General features: G+C 39.4%; 2 protein-coding genes across 2 annotated transcripts; one reads left to right on the top strand and one right to left on the bottom strand.

The window, feature by feature from the left end:
* Positions 1 to 14,928: 14,928 nt before the first annotated feature.
* Positions 14,929 to 17,402, top strand: LOC130712125 (probable xyloglucan endotransglucosylase/hydrolase protein 33). The gene is made up of 4 exons (XM_057561964.1): positions 14,929 to 15,189; positions 15,285 to 15,385; positions 16,343 to 16,551; positions 16,653 to 17,402. Exons 1-4 carry the CDS (start codon positions 14,964 to 14,966, stop codon positions 17,044 to 17,046), a joined length of 930 nt encoding a protein of 309 aa, XP_057417947.1. The 5' UTR covers positions 14,929 to 14,963; the 3' UTR covers positions 17,047 to 17,402.
* A 5,754-nt stretch (positions 17,403 to 23,156) lies between these two features.
* Positions 23,157 to 26,690, bottom strand: LOC130712609 (F-box/kelch-repeat protein At3g23880-like). Its single transcript, XM_057562435.1, has 3 exons — positions 26,601 to 26,690; positions 25,212 to 25,460; positions 23,157 to 24,263 (listed from the first exon to the last, which is right to left on the bottom strand). The coding sequence occupies exons 1-3, from the start codon at positions 26,688 to 26,690 to the stop codon at positions 23,157 to 23,159; spliced, it is 1,446 nt and encodes a 481-aa protein (XP_057418418.1).
* Between the last annotated feature and the right edge of the window lie 207 nt (positions 26,691 to 26,897).

The raw sequence follows: 26,897 nt of genomic DNA, 5'->3' as shown, positions 1-26,897 counted from the left end.
TGTCTAAACTTAATCCCTGCATGCCCAAGAGCATGTTTAGCGGATTACATTTTGCCGAATGTCGCCGAATTGCCGCCGAGTTTCAATTCTGCTTGAAAAACCCATTTTTAGCCAAAGTTTCGTCCTTTAGACTTAAAACTCTCGACTGAGCTTAGCGCCAGTAGGATTAGTTGTCATAAACGTCGCTGGTGACGTCCCCATCAAACTTGTTTTTCAAAATTCCAATTTTGAAATTCCGAGCTAAAAACACTGACCAAAATACCCCTGCGACAGTTTTCGATCCGATAATTTTTCCGAGCTTTAATTCGCATTAGTTACGACTAATGATAACCTAGGAACCAAGTTTGATCGAAGAAAAATCGGCACACACAATTAGTGTGTGTGGCCGAGAGCACCTCCAAGGGGGGAGGAAAAATTCGTTTTTCGAAAACTTGTCTTAACGCGTTAGATTATCGTACTTCGGAGTTTATGATGCTTCGTGTAACTTTGGTAATTGTTGTCTGCTGAGTTTTTGACTGATTGTGATTGAATTATGTGGTTTTCGCTCTAAGGTTCGTTTGAGGATTTCCAAGGAGCGGAAGGAGGAGATTGTGAAGGAACGCTTCAGGATCACACTGGAGGAGCTACAGGTTAGGGCTACTCACTGAATACTAGCTAATTCTTTAGGTGTCGACGAATTCGACTTGATTTATTGTTTATGCACTTGATTGTGATTGACTGGGAAAATGTTTTCTGAGGCTACGGCTGACAATGATAATCATTTATCGCTGGAATTGTTTTTGATATTGATTCACATGTTATGTGCTAAATGGTTAATCTAGGATGTGTTGATATTGATCTACATGCTATGTGCTAAATGGTTAATCTAGGATGTGTTGATATATGTGCCATGACTGTTGGATTGTGTACTTTGATAATGCAATTACACATATATCTGTTGTACGTCAGAGTGAGGATAACGGGCAGTTATGTTACACTCATCATGAGTTTTTGGGAAAGTTTGATGGGACGAACGGAGATTCGGGCCCTTATTCATATTTTAGTGGATCGAGACCTTCTCTGGGAGTTACTTGGGATTATGGGATCTTTTAAACTCATAAGATTAGAGATGAAACTAAATGGAAACTGTTTTACAAGGAAAATTCATAAGACACTAAACAACCTCTGAACCTTTAAATAATGATAACAATCTCAGATGAAAACTTAGGGTTTGGATATTAGTTTTGGAAAATGAGAAGTGTCGTCGAATCCAAGTTTTGGGGAAACTAATAAGTTTCTGAGTATGTTAATACTCTTTTGCTCGAGGAGCAGTTTTGTTGTTTGGCTATCTAAAAGATAAGCCGGGAAGTTAATAAGTTTCTGAGTATGTTAATACTCTTTTGCTCGAGGAGCAGTTTTGTTGTTCGGCTATCTATAAGATAAGCCGGGAAACGAATAGTTTCCGAGTATGTCGATACTCTTTGCTCGCTGAGCAGTTTTTGACCATCGGATGGAGATGAGTCGGATGATTCGAGAAGTCATCATGAGATAATACACTTTTTATAATTAATTGTCTTTTGTCGCAGAATCGACATTTACCTTAGGGTATTCTTTTTAGAGACAATAAGTTAGCTAGAACACGTGACGACGTGACGAGTGAGGTCGGAGACGTTGTTTGGCTAATCACTTTGCATTCATGCACACATTTCTGGGGTTCATACACGGTGGGATGCCGGACCTCGGTGGATTCCAAAATGGTCATAAGACCCGGATTTCCACATAAGAACACTGCGGTGATTCTTAGTAGCAGACGGAAATTGCAGGCCTGCGGGTATACTGCTGATCTGACTACATTTTGTTTGGTATAAGAGACACCCGAGCGGAAATGGTCCCACTTTGGCCGGTGCTAGGATTGACTCGATGGTGCCCATCCTTCCGGATTGCATCTTGTTCCTCGTCATCTCATTCATGCACCATGCATACTGACTTAGTTGGCGAGTGTGATTGATACTTCTTAATCTTACTTGATATATTTTAATTGTCATTATTTGTCATTTATATTCTTTGGAAGTTATACAATTTATAATGCTATCAGAAACTTCTAAGCCTAAGTAGCTATCCCTTAAACTTTACCTACTAGGTGTATTACTTATGTAATTCTTTGGGGTTGACCCTCGCGCCTTCTGTGTGTGTTTGGGCGGACTACGACTTTGTCAGATGTCCATGGCAGATTGGTTCACGATGGTCCACCCTTCGGGGGGGACTAGGTTTGAGATGCTAGATCAGGAGATCCCCGACTCATGGGTGGTCGACCTCGCTGGCCACAGAGCGATCTACTCGGGGAGATTAATGGAAGATCGTGTCGACAGTCTGGGACACTTGACGGAGGGAGTTCTGAGGCATTACACTGTCAGCTTCAACCTGCCACCCGGCGTGCACTGCGAACCCGGAGTAGGAGCACCACCACCACCGTCGTCTTCTGACGATGAGGACCCCTCGGAGGAGGAGCCTGTGGGAGGGACTTCATTGGAATCTAGCTCACCTACTGTTGCCGTTGTTGCCGACCTTGTTTCGAGTCCTGGACCCGTGAGACCAGCACAGGAGCATGTTGCAGTAGCGAGAGGAGGGATGATCACAGACATTGACCAAGTCGTCCTGGATTCTGATTCGGACGATGATCACGCTAGCATGTAGTTGTGAGTGCTGGGGTGTACTCCTCTGGACAGGATTAGGGTAGGAGTAGAGTTATAGATCTGGTCTTCATGCTCGTATTTTGGGGCAGGGTAGGTTCCCGACCGTTAGCTTTTTGTGTGGTTTTCTTTATGGAAATCACAGAGAGTTGGTTGGACTAGGAGGTCTTATTCAGGTCGTTTTGGGCTGACCTACTTTCATTTTGGAGGACTGTATTGCGAACACTTGACCTTTCACTTGGTTTGTACATATTGCCCACGGGCACTACTTTCGGCTACTTCCCGTCACTGGAGGTTACTCGTGACGTGGTTCTCTACTTACAGCGGGGGCTATAAATATATTGTACATTAGTTATGTTTATCTTTTGTTGTAGAATTTTGTGTCGACGAGTCTTTAAATTTATTATCTAAACAAATCAAATCGAAAAAAAAATATTCACGTTTTTCCGCTTTATTTTCCTTTTGGTTACTAAAGTGACGCCACCGAAATCGGGGTGTTACATTGTGGTATCAGAGCTTGTCGAGTCTTTCGGGAGTCTTTGGGGAATAGGTCTTCTGTGCTAGGTTGTGTGACTCTGCAAAGAGTGAAAATTGATTGTCTGCAAGCGATTTTTCGCTTAGAATTGATTGAAGTTATTGCTGAATCATATTGTATAGTTATGCCAGATACTATCTTGTGATGAGTACTAACTGTTTGTTTGCCTTAACAGAATGTGGTGAACTCTAACCAACTAGCTGAGATGATGGCCACTATGGCCCAAGCTGTGACTGCACAGGCTAATGATAATGCGATGAGACGTGCGGCTGAGGAAGCACGTGACCAACATCAGCGTCAGAGAGAAGTGACTTTGGATCAGAACAAGGGACTGAATGATTTCAGGAGACAAGATCCACCAAAGTTCTTGGGTGGTACTGACCCGGACAAAGCGGATCTTTGGATCCAAGAGATTGAGAAGATTTTTGGTGTGCTGCAGACTATTGAAGGTGCCAAGGTAGGCATGGCAACTTATCTGCTACTTGGTGATGCTGAGTACTGGTGGAGGGGCACCAGGGGAATTATGGAAGCCAATAATGAGGAGATCAACCGGAACTCTTTTCGAACTGCATTCCTGGAAAAGTATTTTCCAACTAGTGCTCGGGACGAGCGGGAGGCACAATTTCTGACACTCCGTCAAGGGAGTATGTCTGTACCTGAATTTGCTTCTAAGTTGGAGTCTCTGGCGAAACACTTTCAATTCTTCAATGATCATGTTGATGAGCGCTACATGTGTAAGCGTTTTGTCAATGGACTGAGGCCTGATATCGAGGACTCTGTGAGGCCATTAGGAATCATGCGCTTTCAGTCACTAGTTGAGAAAGCCACAGAGGTGGAACTGATGAAGAATAAGAGGTTGAATCGTGTTGGGACTGGAGGACCAGTGAGGTCAGGTTCTCAAAACTATCAAGGTAGAGGAAAATTTTAGAATAGGAAGCCGTATCAACGTCCTACTGGGAGGGGATTTACCTCAGGATCTTATAAACCCATGACTGGTACTGTTGGTGGTTCTGGAAGTCAGACTTCGAACAGGGAGGTGACTTGCTTCAAATGTGGAAAGCTGGGGCACTATGCTAATACTTGTCCAGATACGAGACCTTAGTGCTTTAATTGCAATAGATTGGGACACACTGCCAGTCAGTGCAAGGCACCCAAGACTGAACCGACTGTTAACACTGCTCGAGGAAAGCGCCCTGCTGCCAAAGCAAGAGTTTACACCATGGATGGTGAAGAGGCTGAAGGAGTCGACGGTCTGATCAGAGAAAATTGCGAGATTGACGGTAATCTCCTAACTATACTTTTCGATTCCGGTGCAACGCATTCGTTTATCTCCAGGGAATGTGTGACCAGATTGAAACTTCCTGTTACTGCTTTGAACTTTGATCTTATTGTTACCACACCTGCTAAAACCCTACTTGCTAATGCTGCTTGCATGTACTGTTCGGTGACATATAGAGATAGAGTCTTTCATGCTAACCTAGTATGCACAACTCTCAAGAACTTAGATGTTATCCTAGGAATGGATTGGTTATCTCATTATCATTGTCTTTTGGACTGCAACCGAAAGAAAGTGGTATTTCCTGACTCGGATCTTTTCGAGTATCTATCTGCCAACCACATTAGTGTCTCTTTGAACGAAGGATCTCAAGAGGACTCTGTATTGCTAAACTTAGAGAGTACAGGGAACCCGGAAGTGAACAATATTCCAGTTGTGAGAGACTTCACTGATGTTTTTCCTGACGATGTACCTGGATTGCCGCCTGTACACGACGTCGAGTTTGCTATTGACATCGTACCGGGAACAGGGCCGATTTCGATTGCACCATATCGTATGGCACCTGCAGAGCTAGTGGAATTGAAGTCTCAGATAGCGAATCTTCTGTCGAAAGGATTTATTCGTCCAAGCGTTTCGCTTTGGGGAGCGCCAGTTTTATTGGTAAAAAAGAAGGATGGAAGGTCGAGATTGTGTGTCGACTACCGACAACTTAACAAAGCAACCGTCAAGAATAGGTATCTGTTACCTAGAATTGATGATTTGATGGATCAACTTCGAGGAGTTGCGGTATTCTCAAAAATAGACCTGAAGTCGGGTTTCCATCAGATTAGAGTAAAGACAGAGGATATCTAGAAGACGGCATTCCGAACTCGTTACGGACACTATGAATATTTAGTGATGCCATTTGGGGTGACAAACGCACTTGCTATATTCATGGACTACATGAACAAGACTATTCATACTTTCTTAGATCGATTCGCCGTGGTATTTATTGACGACATTCTAATTTACTCAAAGGATGCTAAGGATCATGAGGAGCACCTGCGTCAGGTTTTACAAGTGCTGAGGGGGAAAAGGAGTTGTACGCCAACCCTTCCAAGTGCGAATTTTGGCTTGAAGAAGTCAAATTTTTAGGCCACGTGATCTCTAAAGAGGGTATAGCTGTGGACCCAGCAAAGGTAGAGACCGTGTTGAAATGGGAACAGCCAAGGACACTGACTGAAATCAGAAGTTTTGTCGATTTGGCGGGATACTATCGTCGTTTCATCGAGAATTTCGCCAAGATTGTTGGACCTTTGACTCAACTTACGAGGAAGGATCAACCTTTTGCATGGACCGAAGCGTGCGAAACTAGTTTCCAGACGATGAAGGAACGTTTGACGACGTCACCTGTACTCGTTCTGCCACAACCAGAGGAACCGTACTAGGTTTACTGTGATGCTTCGCATCAAGGTTTGGGATGTGTGCTGATGCAACATCGGAAAGTAGTGGCTTATGCTTCACGACAACTGAAGGTTCACGAGAAGAATTATCCAACTCATGACTTAGAGCTAGCTGCTATAGTATTTTCACTGAAAATCTGGAGACATTACTTATATGGATGCACCTTTACCATATTCAGTGATCATAAGAGTCTGAAGTACTTGTTTGAGCAGAAGGAACTGAACATGAGACAACGACGATGGATGGAATTTATCAAGGATTATGAATTTACTCTGCATTATCATCCTGGAAAGGCTAATGTTGTTGCTGATGCCTTAAGCAGGAAGATGCATATCTCATCGATGATGGTTAAAGAGCTGCAACTACTGGAACAATTTCGAGATTTGTGCTTAGATGTGAGATCGTCCGAGGGAGAACTGAAGTTCGGTATGATCAGAATCGCCAATGGATTGATGGAAGAAATCCGAGACCAATAGTTACAAGATGAATTTCTACTCGGGAAAAGGAATTTGGTAATTCAGGGTAAGGACCCAGAATTCAAGGTAGGAAGTGACAATATCCTGCGGTGTAAGGATAGAGTTTGCGTACCTAACAACCCTGACTTGAGGAGGTTGATTATGGACGAAGGTCACAAGAGCAAGTTGAGCATTCATCCTGGAATGAAAAAGATGTACCAAGACTTGAAGATGAATTTTTGGTGGCCAGGAATGAAAAGACAAGTGGCTGAGTATGTAGCTGCGTGTTTAACATGTCAGAAAGCTAAGGTGGAACATCAGAAACCTTCGGGTATGCTACAAAGTTTGGATGTACCAGAATGGAAATGGGATAGCATATCGATGGATTTTGTCGTGGCTTTGCCAAGAACTCAGAAGGGATATGATTCAATTTGGGTAATAGTGGATCGATTGACCAAGTCGGCTCACTTTATACCTGTGAGGACTACCTACAACGTGGAGAAATTGTCGGAGATTTACATAGCTGAGATTGTACGCCTGCATGGGGTACCGACTAGTAATGTTTCCGATCGAGACCCAATGTTTACTTCACATTTTTGGGGAGCTCTTCAGGAGGCATTGGGAACAAGGCTGAGATTAAGTTCTGCTTATCACCCACAGACTGATGGACAGACTGAGAGAACTATCCAATCATTGGAAGACTTACTACGAGCTTGCGTATTAGACAACAAGGGCAGTTGGGATGATCTACTGCCATTGATTGAGTTCACTTACAACAACAGTTTTCATACGAGCATAGGTATGGCACCGTATGAAGCTTTGTATGGTCGCAAGTGTAGAACACCTTTGTGTTGGTATCAAGATGGAGAGAATTTGTTAGTTGGGCCAGAACTTCTACAACAAACAACTGAGAAAATCAAACAGATCAGAGAGAAAATGAAGACTTCTCAAAGTAGACAAAAAAGTTATGCCGATCAAAGGCGCAGAACTCTAGAATTTGAAGAAGGAGACCATGTATTTTTGCGAGTTACACAGACTACGGGAGTTGGACGAGCGATTAAGTCAGGGAAGCTTACGCCAAAGTTCATTGGACCTTATCAAATTACCCGTCGAGTAGGACCAGTTGCTTATCAGATAGCACTAGCACCATTTTTATCAAACATTCACGATGTGTTTCATGTGTCACAACTGAGGAAGTATATTGCGGATCCGACGCATGTTATCGAACTTGATGACATCGAGTTGAAGGATGACCTGTCACTCGAGACGCCGCCAATTAGCATCGGTGACACAAGGATAAAACAGTTGAGGGGAAAAGAGATTGTATTGGTGAAAGTCATTTGGAACAAGGACACTGGTGATGCGACATGGGAGCTGAAGGAAAAGATCAAGGAACAGTATCCGGAACTTTTTGCTGAACCTTAAGTTTCGAGGTCGAAACTTTCTTTTTGGAGGGTAGTAATGTGAGACCCAAGTTTTTAAGCTTAGAATAAACCGAATAAAATTCCTATTCACGATTAGTTTCGATGTAACGTGAAGGAAAACCTGAACAAGTGTTTATCAAATGGAATAAATTTATGAAGGAGAAAGTTCAGGAAAAGGCTAAGAATAGTATTAAAGTCGATATAAGTTATAGCGTAAGTAGTATTCGCTTATACCTTGGACGAGAGCGATAGTAAACGATTAATTTACACTTAAAGACACGATGGAAACTAATTCCAAAAATCTTCAGAGAAATGTTAGAACTTCCCTTAATCTTTCCATGGCGAGCATTTCGATACGAAACCCTGAAATGTACGAACGTCCGATTCTAATTCTCGGAGGTTTGCCGAAACTAAATCCCTGATAACTCAAGAAACTTAAAATAAACGGTCGATGAAGACTTTTTCTATTCGGAGCTTCAAACGAAGATTCCACACGCGAACACCTATTTCTTTCGAGGTTTCTAATCTTTCTTCAGAAAGAAGTTTTCTCATCCGACATCAAATGCAAAAAGTAGTTTTTCGGGTAAAATCGATATACACCGACTTTGGATCGTTTGTCTTAATTCCAAGAAACCTATTTTGAGTTTTGGAATTCTGTCGCCAGAACCTATCTTAGAAATCACAGAGGAAGGCACAGGAAAAATCGAAATCGCGAAATTTTCATTTTTCCGCATTTTCCATAAACTATAAATAGCTTGAAAAAAATCAAAAATTTTCCAACACCATAGCCATCAAACCCGCGAGCTTGGAGTAGGAGAAGGAAGAAAAAGATTTTCTCCGTTTCTTGCATGATCGCTGCACCGTTCGTTGCTACTCGAAGACATCGAGGTATAGATGCTATCTCTCACTTCTGATCGTCAATTCTGTCGTTTTTCTCTATGTCTTTATGTGCTCAAAGTTTTGAGCTTTTTGTAAAACTGTCCAAATAACTCGATTTCTCTGTCTAAACTTAATCCCTGCATGCCCAAGAGCATGTTTAGCGGATTACATTTTGCCGAATGTCGCCGAATTGCCGCCGAGTTTCAATTCTGCTTGAAAAACCCATTTTTAGCCAAAGTTTCGTCCTTTAGACTTAAAACTCTCGACTGAGCTTAGCGCCAGTAGGATTAGTTGTCATAAACGTCGCTGGTGACGTCCCCATCAAACTTGTTTTTCAAAATTCCAATTTTGAAATTCCGAGCTAAAAACACTGACCAAAATACCCCTGCGACAGTTTTCGATCCGATAATTTTTCCGAGCTTTAATTCGCCTTAGTTACGACTAATGATAACCTAGGAACCAAGTTTGATCGAAGAAAAATCGGCACACACAATTAGTGTGTGTGGCCGAGAGCACCTCCAAGGGGGGAGGAAAAATTCGTTTTTCGAAAACTTGTCTTAACGCGTTAGATTATCGTACTTCGGAGTTTATGATGCTTCGTGTAACTTTGGTAATTGTTGTCTGCTGAGTTTTTGACTGATTGTGATTGAATTCTGTGGTTTTCGCTCTAAGGTTCGTTTGAGGATTTCCAAGGAGCGGAAGGAGGAGATTGTGAAGGAACGCTTCAGGATCACACTGGAGGAGCTACAGGTGAGGGCTACTCACTGGATACTAGCTAATGCTTTAGGTGTCGACGAATTCGACTTGATTTATTGTTTATGCACTTGATTGTGATTGACTGGGAAAATGTTTTCTGAGGCTACGGCTGACAATGATAATCATTTATCCCTGGAATTGTTTTTGATATTGATTCACATGTTATGTGCTAAATGGTTAATCTAGGATGTGTTGGTATTGATCTACATGCTATGTGCTAAATGGTTAATCTAGGATGTGTTGATATATGTGCCATGACTGTTGGATTGTGTACTTTGATAATGCAATTACACATATATCTGTTGTACGTCAGAGTGAGGATAACGGGCAGTTATGCCACACTCATCATGAGTTTTTGGGAAAGTTTGATGGGACGAACGGAGATTCGGGCCCTTATTCATATTTTAGTGGATCGAGACCTTCTCTGGGAGTTACTTGGGATTATGGGATCTTTTAAACTCATAAGATTAGAGATGAAACTAAATGGAAACTGTTTTACAAGGAAAATTCATAAGACACTAAACAACCTCTGAACCTTTAAATAATGATAACAATCTCAGATGAAAGCTTAGGGTTTAGATATTAGTTTTGGAAAATGAGAAGTGTCGTCGAATCCAAGTTTTGGGGAAACTAATAAGTTTCTGAGTATGTTAATACTCTTTTGCTCGAGGAGCAGTTTTGTTGTTTGGCTATCTAAAAGATAAGCCGGGAAGTTAATAAGTTTCTGAGTATGTTAATACTCTTTTGCTCGAGGAGCAGTTTTGTTGTTCGGCTATCTATAAGATAAGCCGGGAAACGAATAGTTTCCGAGTATGTCGATACTCTTTGCTCGCTGAGCAGTTTTTGACCATCGGATGGAGATGAGTCGGATGATTCGAGAAGTCATCATGAGATAATACACTTTTTATAATTAATTGTCTTTTGTCGCAGAATCGACATTTACCTTAGGGTATTCTTTTTAGAGACAATAAGTTAGCTAGAACACGTGACGACGTGACGAGTGAGGTCGGAGACGTTGTTTGGCTAATCACTTTGCATTCATACACACATTTCTGGGGTTCATACACGGTGGGATGCCGGACCTCGGTGGATTCCAAAATGGTCATAAGACCCGGATTTCCACATAAGAACACTGCGGTGATTCTTAGTAGCAGACGGAAATTGCAGGCCTGCGGGTATACTGCTGATCTGACTACATTTTGTTTGGTATAAGAGACACCCGAGCGGAAATGGTCCCACTTTGGCCGGTGCTAGGATTGACTCGATGGTGCCCATCCTTCCGGATTGCATCTTGTTCCTCGTCATCTCATTCATGCACCATGCATACTGACTTAGTTGCCGAGTGTGATTGATACTTGTTAATCTTACTTGATATATGTTAATTGTCATTATTTGTCATTTATATTCTTTGGAAGTTATACAATTTATAATGCTATCACAAACTTCTAAGCCTAAGTAGCTATCCCTTAAACTTTACCTACTGGGTGTATTACTTATGTAATTCTTTGGAGTTGACCCTCGCGCCTTCTGTGTGTGTTTGGGCGGACTACGCCTTTGTCAGATGTCCATGGCGGATTGGTTCACGATGGTCCACCCTTCGGGGGGGGGACTAGGTTTGAGATGCTAGATCAGGAGATCCCCGGCTCATGGGTGGTCGACCCCGCTGGCCTTAGAGCGATCTACTTGGGGAGAATAATGGAAGATCGTGTCGACAGTCTGGGACACTTGACGGAGGGAGTTATGAGGCCTTACACTGTCAGCTTCAACCTGCCACCCGGCGTGCACTGCGGACCCGGAGTAGGAGCACCACCACCACCGTCGTCTTCTGACGATGAGGACCCCTCGGAGGAGGAGCCTGTGGGAGGGACTTCATTGGACTCTAGCTCACCTACTGTTGCCGTTGCTGCCGACCTTGTTTCGAGTCCTTGACCCGTGAGACCAGCACAGGAGCATGTTGCAGTAGCGAGAGGAGGGATGATCACAGACATTGACCTAGTCGTCCTGGATTCTGATTCGGACGATGATCACGCTAGCATGTAGTTGTGAGTGCTGGGGTGTACTCCTCTGGACAATATTAGGGTAGGAGTAGAGGTATAGCTCTGGTCTTCATGCTCGTATTTTGGGGCAGGGTAGGTTCCCGACCGTTAGCTTTTTGTGTGGTTTTCTTTATGGAAATCACAGAGAGTTGGTTGGACTAGGAGGTCTTATTCAAGTCGTTTTGGGCTGACCTACTTTCATTTTGGAGGACTGTATTGCGAACACTTGACCTTTCACTTGGTTTGTACATATTGCCCACGGGCACTACTTTCGGCTACTTCCCGTCACTGGAGGTTACTCGTGACGTGGTTCTCTACTTACAGCGGGGGCTGTAAATATATTGTACATTAGTTATGTTTATCTTTCGTTGTAGAATTTTGTGTCGACGAGTCTTTAAATTTATTATCTAAAGAAATCAAATCGAAAAAAAAATATTCACGTTTTTCCGCTTTATTTTCCTTTTGGTTACTAAAGTGACGCCACCGAAATCGGGGTGTTACACAAGGAGCATGGTAGACATGACTTCACGGGTAGAGTGTCGCCGTGTTAGTGCAATACTTGTAGGGTTTGTTCAGCACGTGTTTGTATTTTCGGACAGGGTAGGTCCCTGACATATATGCTTATGGTGTGGTTCTCATATGAGGGATGCACATGGAGTAGTCGGACGTAGGTGTCTAGTCTGAAGTCCATTTCGGGCTAACTATTTCTTTCGAGCATTGTAAACACATATGTACTAAATGAGGTGGGTTAGTATGTACTTATGGTCTTTATGCATAGCATGTTTGAAAATCTCTTTCGCTTAGAAAAAGAAAAAAAAACGCTTTCAAGGACTGCTTATGAAAATTATTGCATATTTATGTAGGGTAAGGTTGTTATTGTGACCCTCGAAAATTGGACCTTAATGCTGGTTTCTGTTGCTGGCTCTAGTGCCATTCGCTCCTCTTGATTTTTCTTGTTTTTTCTCTGTTCTTTCTCTTTCTCTCTCCCCCTCCTTTGTATTGGAATCAAAGTACCCCTTGTACTTTTATCAATATAATTCTTATGGTTTATCAAAAAAAAAACAATGCGTAACGGAAATAATGAAGTAAAAATTTATCACTATTTATTAACTTGTTTAGAGGGATAACATACTTTTTGGACCCCAAACAACACAATGAAATAAGAATTGAAACTAAAACACGCTTAATGAAAAACCTAACTGAATAACAAATAGATGCTCAAATGTATGCTCGAACATAATATCACTCAACGTTGTTTGTTTGAGATAGCCTTGGATTGAGAGAATTTACATATAGATAGGTGGAGATTAGAACTCACCCTCATTTGGTTCAAAGAGAGATGAGAAGGAGAGTGCTAAGAAGTGAGGTCCATCACTTTTTGGTAAACTCTCAAATCGATGAGAAATACGCATCAAATAAAAAAAAAAACTTTTCTATCATCATTTTCTATTCAACTAAACGAGGAGAGATTGTCTATCAAACAATCTACAAAATCTATTATATTTCTCATTCATTTTTCTATTTATCCTTTCTCTTCTAACTCTCTTTCTCTCCTAAATCAAACAAAGCATAAATTCCAATAGAGGAATACCAGGTGATGGAAAGCCACTCAACTTGGGTTTATATCCCTTTTGGCCTTTTCCATGTACGCCCAACATGGCCCCCTACTTGCTTATTTGACAATTACTACTATCTCTATCTCTACCTTGTTTTCTTTCAACTAAGATTGAGTAAGCCATTTAGTTGCTGTAAGGGAAAGAAATTCCCAGCCATAAATATGCTTGTGACCACACCCCATGATCCCCACCGTCACGTCCTTTTCCTTAATGCCATGATGAATGCAGCCTTTCTTTTGCAACTAGATACCAAAACAAAGTTACAAAACCAACTTGCATGATCATCTAATATGTCCTCTCTAGTTTTTCAACCGCATCAGATTCCTCTGCATGCCAGCTAACTCACTTCTGTCAGATTTGATCACTTTCACGCAGAAAGATACTTGGACATTTCCTTGTCTACCACCATGCATCCATAATTAGGCTTATTATATTAATTATATACTTAATCAAATCTTATGAATCCCTCATTGATTCTCTTGATTAATCTATATACCTCTGCTTTACCTATCAACGAACCAATTTTTTTGACACAATATATGGCATATTTACACTTTACTCTCTCCCTTAAACTTCGTTTTATTTCCTCCTAATAGCATCCACATTTTAAAGTGTGTTGTAAATTGGAGTAAGTACTTAATTAGCCTTAAAACCATTAAGTATAGCATGAGAGTAATAAGTGTCAGTAAAAGAATTCCCAAATATAAGTCCAAAATAAATCTAAAAAAGTAAGAAGGATTAAGACGCAAGTCATATAGGACTTTTAGCTTACTCAAATTAAGATGATCAAGAACACAAGTACAGTGGCATCTGAGGGTTCTTCTTAAGTGCAGTCTGGAAAAAAAAAACAAGTTGTAAGGCCACTAAGACTCAGACAAAGGAGTATAAGTCCGTTGATCTCAGATGTTCTGCTGACATACAAGCCTAGTGTAAAAAAGCAAGTTGTAAGGCCGCCAAAACTCAAATGAAGAGTACTAGTCCAAGTAAGAAGACGAAAAAAAATGGAGTTTCACTTGTAGGAAAAGTATTAGAGTAACTTGTGATTAAAAAAATAAGCATCCAACAAAAAAATAATAATAATAAGCAAATGCACAGTAGTATATAAAGTTAAATGAACTCGCTCATCTTTATCTTAACTATCTTAATTAAGGTTTTATGATGATTTTGTAACTTAAATTCTAATACTAATACCAATTAAAAAGTTGTCAAACCTATTTGCCATGATCACCCAAATATTGTGAAAACGAAATTTGATGCCAATTTACGCGTTTGTAAATGAGTGAGTTGCTCCCAATGGGATCACAGCTATTATTAGAATGAAGGAGACATGTAACTGATGTACCAGCCACGCAGGGGAGATAAGAGACTGAGACTGCCCATCAAACAATAACTCAAAATCTCTCTGATTCCATGCCCCTAACTTTCTAGGACAACCCCACTAGCACAAGCCCTGCCAAAACAAGAAATCATGCCCACATGACTCTTTGGAACATTGCCATTAAGATCCAAGACACCCTACCAAAAAAGAAACTACGAAAAGCAGAGAGAGAAAGTTAGTTAGGCAAACAAGCCAGCTAGTAAACAACTAAGCACTGATTATGAAATTTTTTTTTATCTACAACGAACAATAATGACCAATCCCTCACCGCTGGTGCTTGTACTAAGCCATAAACAGCTAGCCACAATATGCGCTTCATTACGAAATATGCACCTATGAGTGAGAATCAAACCCTCAACCTGATGATTAAGAGACGAAGTAAGCTAACTACTACGCCACCATTTGGGTTTCTGATTATGAAATATGAACCCGTTAAACCAACCCTTATATATACCCAATTAATCTGACATTTTTCTACTCACACGTCCAAGTAACCATGGCAATTTGGCAACATAAGGTCTCATGTTGTCTACTAATACTTTGCTTTACAAATGTGTTTTCTTCACGCATTAGGCCTTACACACCTCCAAGTGTCACACGCTTGACCGATTCTTTTCCTCAAGTCTCAATTGATCGTGCTTTTTCTAAGGGTTTTGGAGCCTCAAATGTTCAATTTCTCAGTAATGGGTCCATGGCTACTCTGGCTCTTGATAAAATCTCAGGTTACTTTATATGACTCTCTTCAATTAACGATGAAAATAAAACCTTAGAAATTATTCAGTTATCTATAAATATCTATTGTTTGTTTGTTACTCAGGCTCTGGCTTGGTCTCGCAAAGTAGATACTCCTACGGATTCTTCAGTGCTGCAATCAAATTACCAGCTGGTTTGTCATCTGGAGTTGTAGTTGCCTTTTATGTAAGCTACCTATTTCTTTTCTCTCAGACATTCTTCAAACATATTACTTTGCCACAGATTTTAACTTCCAACAACACTTTGTGGCGCGTGGCAAAATAGTATGTCTGAGTCTAATTTTTGCTTGTTCAAATTTTACTTCTTATTTGATAGAAGTTTTCTGCTTTCATCATGACCCCTGCAAATATTTTTTGGGCATCATACTTTTGTTACTAGAAGACAAAATTACATTTACCTTAAAATTTGATTCTTGGACCCAACCAGTAACAAAACTGTAATGCTCTGTTGAGTTCTACAAAATTTCATAAAATTCTAACCCAAAAATTCTACTACAAAATGCTTAAAGTTTTTTACTGAGGACCCATGTCTGTGTATGAGTACATATTAACAATTTCTTGTGCTTTGATGATACAATAATCCAAAAAATAAAGAAGTAATGCTAGTTTGAAAGTTTTGTGTCAATTCGAAAGTCATGTAAAATTTATGCTTGTTATTAACAGAAAACTTTTTACAAATGAGAATTCCTCCCTTCAAAAACTGCTAAACACCTAGGAGAATACTACAGTACTATATAGTTCTTTCCTCCAGCCTATATCTACAAATTGGAAGAAACAAAGGATTTGGTGCCATAAATTGTTTTGACATCTTGGTGTTAATGGATCCCATCCCTTCATATATATGTATTACAATTGGGGTTAGACCTCACTTTAACTCAAAATCTAGCCTAGAGATTAATGTTACTCTACCCTATATAAGGACTTATATAGTCATATCTATTGTCAATGTGAGACTTGTTAACAATAACCCACAAAATCTTGTTTTATTAACAAGATTGTTTAATAGTGTGAAGACTAAAGAATATGGTAGTGATTCACTGTTCCTTTTGCTTAGAAATCATTTGAATACAAACTATCTTTGAGTACTTTTCTAAAGATTTTAATTAATTAGAGAAAATATCAGTTGTCAAATGCAGATAAATTTCCTCACCACCATGATGAGATAGATATTGAACTGCTTGGTCATGACAAGAGAAATGATTGGGTTATTCAAACAAACATCTATGCCAATGGAAGTGTCGGCACAGGAAGAGAAGAGAAATTTTATCCCTGGTTCGACCCAACACAACAGCATCATTATTATAGCATCTTATGGAACAGCTATCATACAGTGTAAGAAAAGTCATGGTTCCATTTTCAGTCTATGTATAAAGACAGTAAAATGGAATTACTTTGATTAATAATAGAAGAAACTGCTTATTTGAATTTTGTAGGTTCTTAGTGGATAATATTCCAGTGAGGGAATTCATACACAGCAGCACTTACCCTTCTATTTACCCATCAAAGCCAATGTCAGTTTATGCCACAATATGGGATGCTTCAGAATGGGCTACTAAAGGTGGAAAGTACCCAGTGAATTATAAGAATGCACCATTTGTTGTTTCATTTGCAGAAATGGAACAAAGTGGTTGTATATCTGATCCGGCGACATCAGTTTCTTTATGTTCTAAGGCCAATCCTTCTGGCCTAGACCCAAATGGAGCAGAGTTTACTAAGCTATCACAACAGCAGATAGCAGCCATGGACTGGGCAAGAAGGAAACTCATGTTTTACTCCTACTGCAATGACAAGCCTAGATTCAAAGTCTTACCACCAGAATGTCACTAAACAAATTGAGAAAAATTACGAAAAGAAAAATTCCTGAAATTATTTACAAATTATCAATGACATATATAGTAAATACATTTTATAAATTTCATCACATTTTATCCCTTGATGATAAATAATTTCCAGGAATTCTTTTCCCCTAATTTTTCCAATAAAATTATAATTTTTTTAACCTGCTTCAGGAGTAATGATATTGCTGTAAGTTCTTTGGCTTAAAAGTTGCATGAGAGAGTTAGAAATTATTTGAACAGAAAAATGACAGTGAAAATATACTATAGTTTCATTGTGCTTCTGTATAAATTTTAATAATAATAATGAGCAATAATAATGAGTAATATTCAGCTCAGTTTCCTTCTTGCCCAGTCTATGGTTGCAATCTATGATGTGATTACTTAGTAAATTGTGTCATACACTGACTTTGGCTTTGAGGGGTAAATTAAAGGGTATGTGTTTCTGTGTATGAATTCCTCACTGGAATATTATCCACTAAGAACCAACCAAATTAAATAAATTTGTATCTTTTATTAATTAACAAGAGTCATTCCATTTTGCTATCTTTAAAAGCTGAAAAGGAAACCTCAATTTGTCTTTGACTGTGTGATAACTGTTCCATAAGATGTTGTAATAATGATGCTGCTGTGTTGGGTCGAACGAGCCAACCAGGGATAATTTCTCTTCTCATTTTGTGCTGACACTTCCATTGGCATAGATGTTTGTTTGAATAATCCAGTCATTTCTCTTGTCATGACTAAGCAGCTCTTAACCTTAAAAAAAAAGACTAAGCATCTCTTGCCACTTTCGGACAGCACCGCTCTAATCTCGACTTTCACAAGAGAGCTTATACTCTATAAAGCATATAGGTCGCCAACATGGCGTACTAAAAATACAACCCACTATAGGGGCGATTAATAAACATAAGTGCCAACAACGGCGCAATAAACATACGACTCGCAGAAAAGGGCGACTAATAAACATAAGTGCCAACAATGGCGGAATAAACATACAGCTCGCCAACAAGGGTGACTAATAAACATCAGTGACGTTGAACCGCCCACACCTGAAGAAATCGTCTGCCGAATGATGAAATCGTGTCTAAGGGCTTGACCAAGCTAAGTGACTCACCCGTGAGGGATTCCCCACTCACCTCACCATGTCCATAAGCAGGTCATCTTGAGGGAAATCGCCTCTCTTGAGGACATCCTAGGCGGTCCTATATCTGAGAAGTATCTAACTAGCCCACAAGTTCACAAGACACTGTGTCTGAAGCATGAAGGCAAAGTGTCTTAAATATCTCGAATCTCCATTGTTGCATGCTACCCTTCACGACTCTCCATGAAGCTCGCCCATCAAGTCATGCTCACCTAAAGTCATGCTCGCATTTCTAAAGCAGATTGCCACTAGTCTTCACTCATAGCCTCGCTTAGTATGACCTGTTACCTGTCTTTTACTTGTCTCAACTGCAAAATAATAATTAGTTTTTCCAAAATATATAATCATCATGTTTAATTTCCTCTCTATGACGAATCATGACGTCTCGAACGCCCTTAGCCTCGCCCTTTCTATCTCACCCATGTTAAATGAACCAAAAAATATGTATATTGTAGAGTACATATCACAGATTCGCGTAAACAATCCAATACAAATAAAATTATATTCTTTAACTCACCCTCTTGAAATAACCAACAATTTTTTAAACATTTGAGCTATCCTACTGGATCAACACCAAATAATTGATTAGTGCAAAATGTAGTGAAGCCACTGGTAGCATATTGATATTCTGTTTGTTGGTGGCCAGTCGTGCCAAATAGCAGTTCTGATAGCATATTGCAATCGACATGAAAACATAGAATATAACTATATAAATCGAAACACAAAGGCTCTATGATACGTTTGGTTCGTTGCTACATTTTTCATTCATTCGTTCCTCTCGCTTCGGACACAACCATACCCTAGCACTAGCACTGGAAAATGGAAGAGGACGACAGAAGAATCCTCGAGAGGGAGCGGTACCAAATCGAGCAGATTCGCGAGCTCGATCTCGAGGAGTTGCAGGTCGAAGAAGTCGACGATTTCCATGACTCTTTCGACGATGATCACGACCACCGTAATCCTGCGTAATTTCCCAAGTTAATCTCCATTTTTATGATTTTCCAGATTTTCCTCTCCTTAGTTTCATTTAGCTATCATAGTTTTTGTTTTTGTTGAACTAAACCTGAAAATTCTGTTGCATTTTACCTTACAACGAAATGCTAGAATGCTATGACCCTGAAAGTCGGGGTGTTACAGTCATTATCAGTTAAATCGACATTCTATTCCCTCCTGTAACGCCCCGATTTTCGGGTGTCACTTAGTAACCTATTAAATTAAATATGCAATATTTTCTAAATGATTTATAAACACGAGTATATATTTTTTCTTTTCAAATGTATTTCCAAAACATGTCATGTATACTCCCAACTACAAAGGGATTTACATCAAGCCTTGAACAAGGCGAGTACCCGAAACCTCAAATATAAATTTCTAAACCCGTTATGCAAGCTTAAACCAATAATGGTTAGCTCTCTAACTCAAGGCTCTAACTCTACACCCGACTATATTCTGCAAGTCTTCTACAGTTCTTCAAGTTCTCCTCTCCGACTCGTACGAAGGTCAAGCTCCATCGAAGATTCTCCATCGCCTAATAGCGTTAAGCGCCCAAACAACAAGTAGCAAATAGAAAGGGTTAACTCCATGTCATTACCACATATGAAAGAGAAAAACATGTTATTCAGATATAAGTGCATAACATGGCACATACGCTAGCAACCTAATTCAAGATAGATGACGACATATATTCAACAATATAGATTTAAATCAACTATCAACAACCTCAACAATATTTCTACTCAGATATCAGCAACTTAACAACCTATATATTAACTCAGATATCAACAACTTAACAACATGTAACATTTATTCAGACATCAACTCAACAGCATATAACAACTCAGATATCCACAACCTCCACAGTATAGAATCAAATCTTATGACAATAATCTCAACAATATAACATCAAATCAAATAACAGCAACCTCAATCTATAACATCTAATCAGATGTCAACAACCTTGACAATATAACGTCAAATCAGATATCAATAATCCTCAACAATATAACAACAAATCAGATATCAATAATCCTCAAAAATATAACAACAAATCAGATATCAATAATCCTCAACAATATCAATCAAACAATAACGTCTCGCAAGACGGGACAGTCCTGTGAAAATATCCACTCCACTGTCACTAAGTAACGCCTCGAAGGACGGAACAATCACGCGGGACCACACCCCACCTCATCGCCACTGTATAACGTCTCGAAGGACGGGACAATCACGCGGGACCACACACCACCTCATTGCCACTGTATAACGTCTCGAAAGACGGGACAATCGCGCGGGACCACACCCCACCTCATCGTCACTGTATAACGTCTCGAAAGACGGGACAATCACGCGGGACCACACCCCACCTCATCGCCACTTTATAACGTCTCGAAAGACGGGACAATCACGCGGGACCACACCCCACCTCATCGCCACTTTATAACGTCTCGAAAGACGGGACAATCACGTGGGACCACACCCCACCTCATCGCCACTTAAAGACCAAGCCCTATATGCCAAGTCAATCAACAACAATGCCCAAACCAATGATTTATTCGGAGTAACCACATGTTATTCCTATTATCAACGAACATAACTCAATTCAATTGCATACCAACTCAGTTCAATGACAGAAACCAGTAAACGGCCGAAGCCTCTCAGAAAACGGAGACACACGTCTCAATAAGTTCCCTCGGCCGAAGCCTCCAGAAAACATTTTCCCAGTTCAGCACAACAGTCATAATCAAATGTCAATCAATATAAACATCTTCATCTCAAACGCAGGCAGTGCGATAAATACATGCAAGACTCAAGGACACTCTAAAACTGAGTTACCCTTACCTTAGCCAATTTCTCCATCCAACCTCAACATCTCAGTCCAATCCAAAATAAAGCTCCCGAACTCAGCAAGTTCCCTGGGCGTCCTCCTCAGTTGTGAAACCTCACCAATTGCTCCAAAGTCTCTTTCCTCAGCTCAACTCGTTCCAAACCTTAAGCAAAGTATCATTGCTTAGTCGCTATGAAACAATACAACTAATAAAACTATCAAAACCCGAAAAGAAGCTTTCGAAGCTGTAGAGTTCGACATTTAGGCACGAATGGACAATAAGACATGTTTTCGCTAAAATGCGCATAACTCGAGCTACAGAACTCGGAATGACACGAAACCAACGCCAAAATTTCGATAATTGAAAGAGCTACGCAATGGCTTAGGTCATACAGACCCAAAAATTATTTTTGGACACGGTACCCTAACAAACAGGTTTCGGCCACTCTCAAAAATAGGGTTTCCGAACTTTTTCTTCGATCTAATTTAATTCCTAGGTATTCTTAGGCGATATCTAGGCCAGGGAAACTCTCAGAAAAATTATCGGATCGAAAACTAGAACAGGGGTATTTTGGTCAAGATTTTTAGCTCGGAAACTCAAAATCAGAATTTTGAAAAATAAATTGGATGAGGTCGATACCAACGACGATTGTGACGACTAATCCTACTGACGCTAAGCTCAGTCGAGAGTTTTTGATCCAAAAAAAGAAGCTTTTACCCAAAAATGGGTATTTTCAGAAAATTGGACCTCTGCGACGATTCGGCGAGATTCAGCGAAAAGCAACTGGATATTCATGCTCTTGGGCACGTAGGGAATAAGTTTAGACAGAGAAATCAAGTTATTTGGATACTTTTACAAAAAGCTCAAAACTTTGAGCACATAAAGACATAGAGAAAAGCGACAGAATTTACGATCAGAGGTAAGGAATAGCATCAGTACCTCGAGGTCTACGCGTAGCAACGAACAGCACGACGATCGGGCAAGAAATGGAATTTTCCTCTCCTCCTCTCCTTCTCCCTCAAAGCGACGGCCAAATGGGTGCAGAGGATGAAGAAATTTTGAAATTCAACTATTTATAGATTGGTGAAATCGCGGCAAAACGAATATTTTCCGATTCTGATTTTTCCTGTGCAATCCTCCGTGAATTCTAAGCGGGTTTCCGATGTCAAATTTCGAGAACTTGAATCAAGGTTTTGGAATAAATGGAACGATCCAAAAAGCGGTATGAAATAATTCAACCCGAAAAACTACTTTTTGCAGCGAATGTCGGATGCAGAAACTTCCTTCTGAAGAAAGATTGGAAACATCGAAAGAAATGGGTGTACGCGTGTGGAATCTTCATTTGAAGCTCCGAATAGAAAAAGTCTTCATCTACAGTTCGTTTTAAGGTTCTTGAGTTACCAGGAACTCGGTTTCGGCAAACTTCCGAGAATCGAAATCGATCGTTCGTACAGTCCAGGGTTTCTTATCGAAACACTCGTCATGGAAGGGAATAAGAGAAGTTCTTATATTCCTCTGAATATTTTTGAATTATGCTTCTATAGTGCTTTAAGAGCAGATTAGCCTTTAACTAACGTTTTCGCCCTAAGGCGGAAGTGAATAAAACTCGTGCTATAAACTATAGCGACTATAGTACCATTCTTAGTCATTTCCTGAATTTTCTTCTTCATAATACTAATCCAAACATCAAACACAAGTCAAGTTCCCCTCGCGCTTACACAAAATCCTATGCGTGAGTTGGAAATTAATTATTTATTTAATTCTAAAATCCTGGGTCTTACACCTCCCTTTATGATTCTTTTTTGTTGTTGAAATAAATTGAATAATATATTAAATAGAACGGGGCATAGAAGCCAAAACATCAGCTTATATGCCCCTTTAAAACGTTTAGAATTTTACCATAAGTATAAAATCAAAGCAAATTCATTCAATTCAAATTAAAGGTTGTCCAACCACTAACAGCGAACAACCTGATAAATAATCATTCAACAATATCATTAAACCATCTTAAGAAATAATAACACAGTTTAAGGATATGTCATCATTTGATTCTTGTATATGAAATGACAATGATTTCGAAAAAAAAACAAAATTTAACATAAACTAAGATGAGTAAATTGTTGTATAAGAACTTAACTACTTTCCATAAGGTGAAATCAAGCTTTCAACGTAACCGGCAAACGACCACCAAACATTTGTCATTTTAATTATCTCAGTTCTATTATCTCTACTATTACAAAGTATTGCTTCTTGATTGTGCTCAAAGCTTGACAATATGAGTGTGTCACCCTTGTAAAAGCACAATGGAAACAATTGATATTTGAAGCCATCGCTAAAAGGATCCTCAAATCTAATCTTGAACCGTTGAGTCCAAGACTTTTCAACCCCAAACTCCTTCATCTGCCATATAACATAATGGGTTTTCTTCCAAACATGAGATAAGCACATATAGTCGTTCAAAGTCCCAATAAATGGCGGGTATGTTTCATCAAAACCCAGAGGCAGCGGAAATTGGGTGAACATCTCACTACCGAGATCAAATGAGAGAATTACAAATTGCTCAACGGCAATAGCCTTACTTTGATGTGCCAACCAGTTAAGAGTGCCCCTCAAATTCACTTCGTCATTTGGTTTCTGATCCCTACAGTACAGAACTCCCGTAGGTAAATTTTGAGCGTCCCTCCAAAGATTACAACCTAAGGTGAAAACTCTCGTCTGAAGTCTCCTTTCTTTTGAATAATCCTTCTCAAAGACCACAACTTTGAAAGTATTGGTTGAGTTATCATAACCAAAGTTGGTATTGATAATGGAGCCCTTTGGATGAAAAGATCCTAGTTTTTCGGTTATTAACCTGGTGGCCGGGTTCCGGAAACAAAGCCAGTACTCTTCAGGACTTATTGAATAACCATGAAAGCATATCAGTCTGTTGCATGAACCGACAACCTTGCTCTGGCAGATCAACCGATCATTCTCCAACGCGTAGAGAGGATCATCAGGAAGTGTGGTCAATGAATTCTCCACTAAACGACTTATCGAGAAGGGTACGACCTTGCCATTGCGGTTCTGTAACAAGAGGTGAGGATTCCGTGATGCCGATCTTCGAAGGTGCAACTTGATGAAGGTAGCATCAGAGATGATGAGGTAGTTCCAAGACTTGCAAACGCACCTAAATCGTATGAGGTCTTTCACCGAAAGCCATGATAGGACTTCCACAATAAGTTCTTGAGGGAGGTATTGCGGGAGCTTAAGTGGAATAAGGAGGTTCATCATGAGCACAGCGAAAACGAGAAGGTTCAATTTTTTTAAGGTTCAATTTTTTTTTGGAAGGCCAAGCACAACCAGAGAGAAAAGAAAACGGGACCAAGAAACAGGACAGGAACAAAACCAAGAGCAATTCCAAAAGGGGATTCAACGCTGCTGCTACCAGAAAACAAACAGCAACCCGATAGAGCCTCAATCCCAACAGATCCCAATCGGTACCAGAGTCTTTTCTCCACAAGCTTAACCTGAAGGTTCTTTTTTTTTGAAACTGTCCTGAAGGTTCAATAATATATTTTTTTGTTACATACCTGAAGGTTCAATAATAAACCCTAATTATTTCAACAACAAAAAAATAATAATAAACCCTAATAACATAAACGATTATATAACTTTTGCTTTTAAAAAACTGATAAAATATTAACAGAATAATATATACAATGCATATATCATGCATGTGTTGATAATAATATTTATAAAATAATTTGAGATTTCATTGTTTGATACTTCATAGTATTAAAAATCTTTATACAATCAACGATCAAAATTTGATTGGTTGAGAGTATGAAAATCTTTATAATATCTACAAATTAGTTATACATTATAATTTTTTTTTTTGAAAGCAAAAGAGATGATATACTAATCAAAGTCAGGAAACAAGCCCTCTTGACAATGGGCAATACAATGAAAGCACGAAGAAAAGACGAAAGCAAACGAACAAAACGACAACGAAAAACGAAAGCAACTACGACAAGCCAACAACAACCAAATTATTAGAAAAAACGAGCCCTCACTGCGAAACCAAAACCCGACCAGCAGAGATAAAACCCTACCCCCCACCATATCTCTCGGGATGAGACGCCTTAAGATGTGTTACACATGCCTCAATAGCCTCCTCGTCCGTGCCTGAAAAAACCAAGGCACAGGATTTACCAATCTCCAGACATTAGTAGCTCGCGTGCGCACAGAATCATCACAACCCATAATAAGCGCACCCCTCCTCTCCTCAAAACTAGGTGTGGCATCCGAAAACACCGGCAACTGCAGATCCTCAGTAATTATATCCTCAAACACTTTCTTCTTCCAACGATGTCTAGTGAATCCAAGGACTTTCTTATTCCTACCACGACCAATAACCTTTTTCGGCCGACCCCACTTACGGTGAGAAGGAGAAATTATATTCTAGAATTTAAATGAATTGAATAAAAATTGATGTATAAATATTTTGATTTTGGTGCTTGATGTATAGATTCGTTTTTAGTGATTAAATAAATATGATTATTAATTATATTAATCAGGAATTTCTGGGAATATATATATATATATATATATATATATATATATATATATATATATATATATATCGAAAATTTTATTTGCGAGAATTTTTTTAATACATCGAAAAAATAAATTGCACCATACAGATATTGATCCCTGAATCTCCCCACCCAATTCACATGTCCCTAAGCTCTTACCACTTTAAGTTTTGATTTAATTTTCTTATATAAAATAATTTTTAAAAGAAATAAAAAATGATATATACAAATTTTTTGAATGAGATGTTTTACAAAGTTAAAAAAGAAAAACTGTAATTTGAAAACTTAAAACAAATATAAATTAATGGATATGTCCAAGAAGCAAGGTCTCAAAGAGATGTTTGCCCATGCTCATATAGAAAGACGCTGGCTAGGAAAGGATTATTGCTTTGATTGATTTTGGAGAAGTTAGCCAAACTTTGACGACATAGGCTATGTTTGGTATGACATTTCAACTAGCTTATAACTTATTTGACTAGTTTTAAGCTTATTTGACTAGTTTAAAAGCTCTATAAAAGTGTTTGGTGAAAGAACTTATTTCAGTAGCTTTAAGCTTTAAGCTATAAGCTATCTCAGGTAGCTTAAAGCTTAAAGCTTATAGCTTATTAAATATATTCTCATTTTTATCCTTATTATTTTATTAAAATTCCACATTTAGCCTTATATGTCTTTTACTTAACCTATTTACTTATCAGGTATCACACTTGACTCATATGTACACTGTTCCCGCACACAAATAATTACTACTTTGAAATAAAATAAATAATTTTATATTATAAATTACAAATTATTTGTTTTATTCTATTTAACTTAATAAAAATATAGAAAATTAAATAAGTAAAAATTAATATTATATTTTAAAGATGATAAATAACTTGAGTGAAATTAAAATATTCAATATAGCACCATCACCACTACTACCGCCACGCCCCACCACCACCACTACCGCCACAACCACCTCCCTCTACCTCCATCACATCCACCTCTAGCACCATCACCTTCTAACTCCACCACTGCTCCACGACACTAGCATCACCACAATAGCTCCACCAACACCATGATCACCGCCTCCACCACCCTCTACCTCCATCGTCATCGCTACCACCACAACCACCTCCCTCCACCATCGTCACCACTCAACATCACCATTGCCACCTCTACAACCACCACCCTCCATCACCGCCACCGCCATTGTGGCAGCCAACTCGCCAGCCACTTCCATCCTATCACCCACTAACACCATCTTCATTTTTATAATACCTATCATTATTCAATATTTCACGAAACATAGGTTTATATTAAT

This window comes from Lotus japonicus, chromosome 4 (assembly GCF_012489685.1).
Source record: "Lotus japonicus ecotype B-129 chromosome 4, LjGifu_v1.2".
NCBI lineage: Eukaryota > Viridiplantae > Streptophyta > Magnoliopsida > Fabales > Fabaceae > Lotus > Lotus japonicus.
Note: the sequence above shows the minus strand (reverse complement) of the source record. Positions and strands in the feature narration are given on the sequence as shown.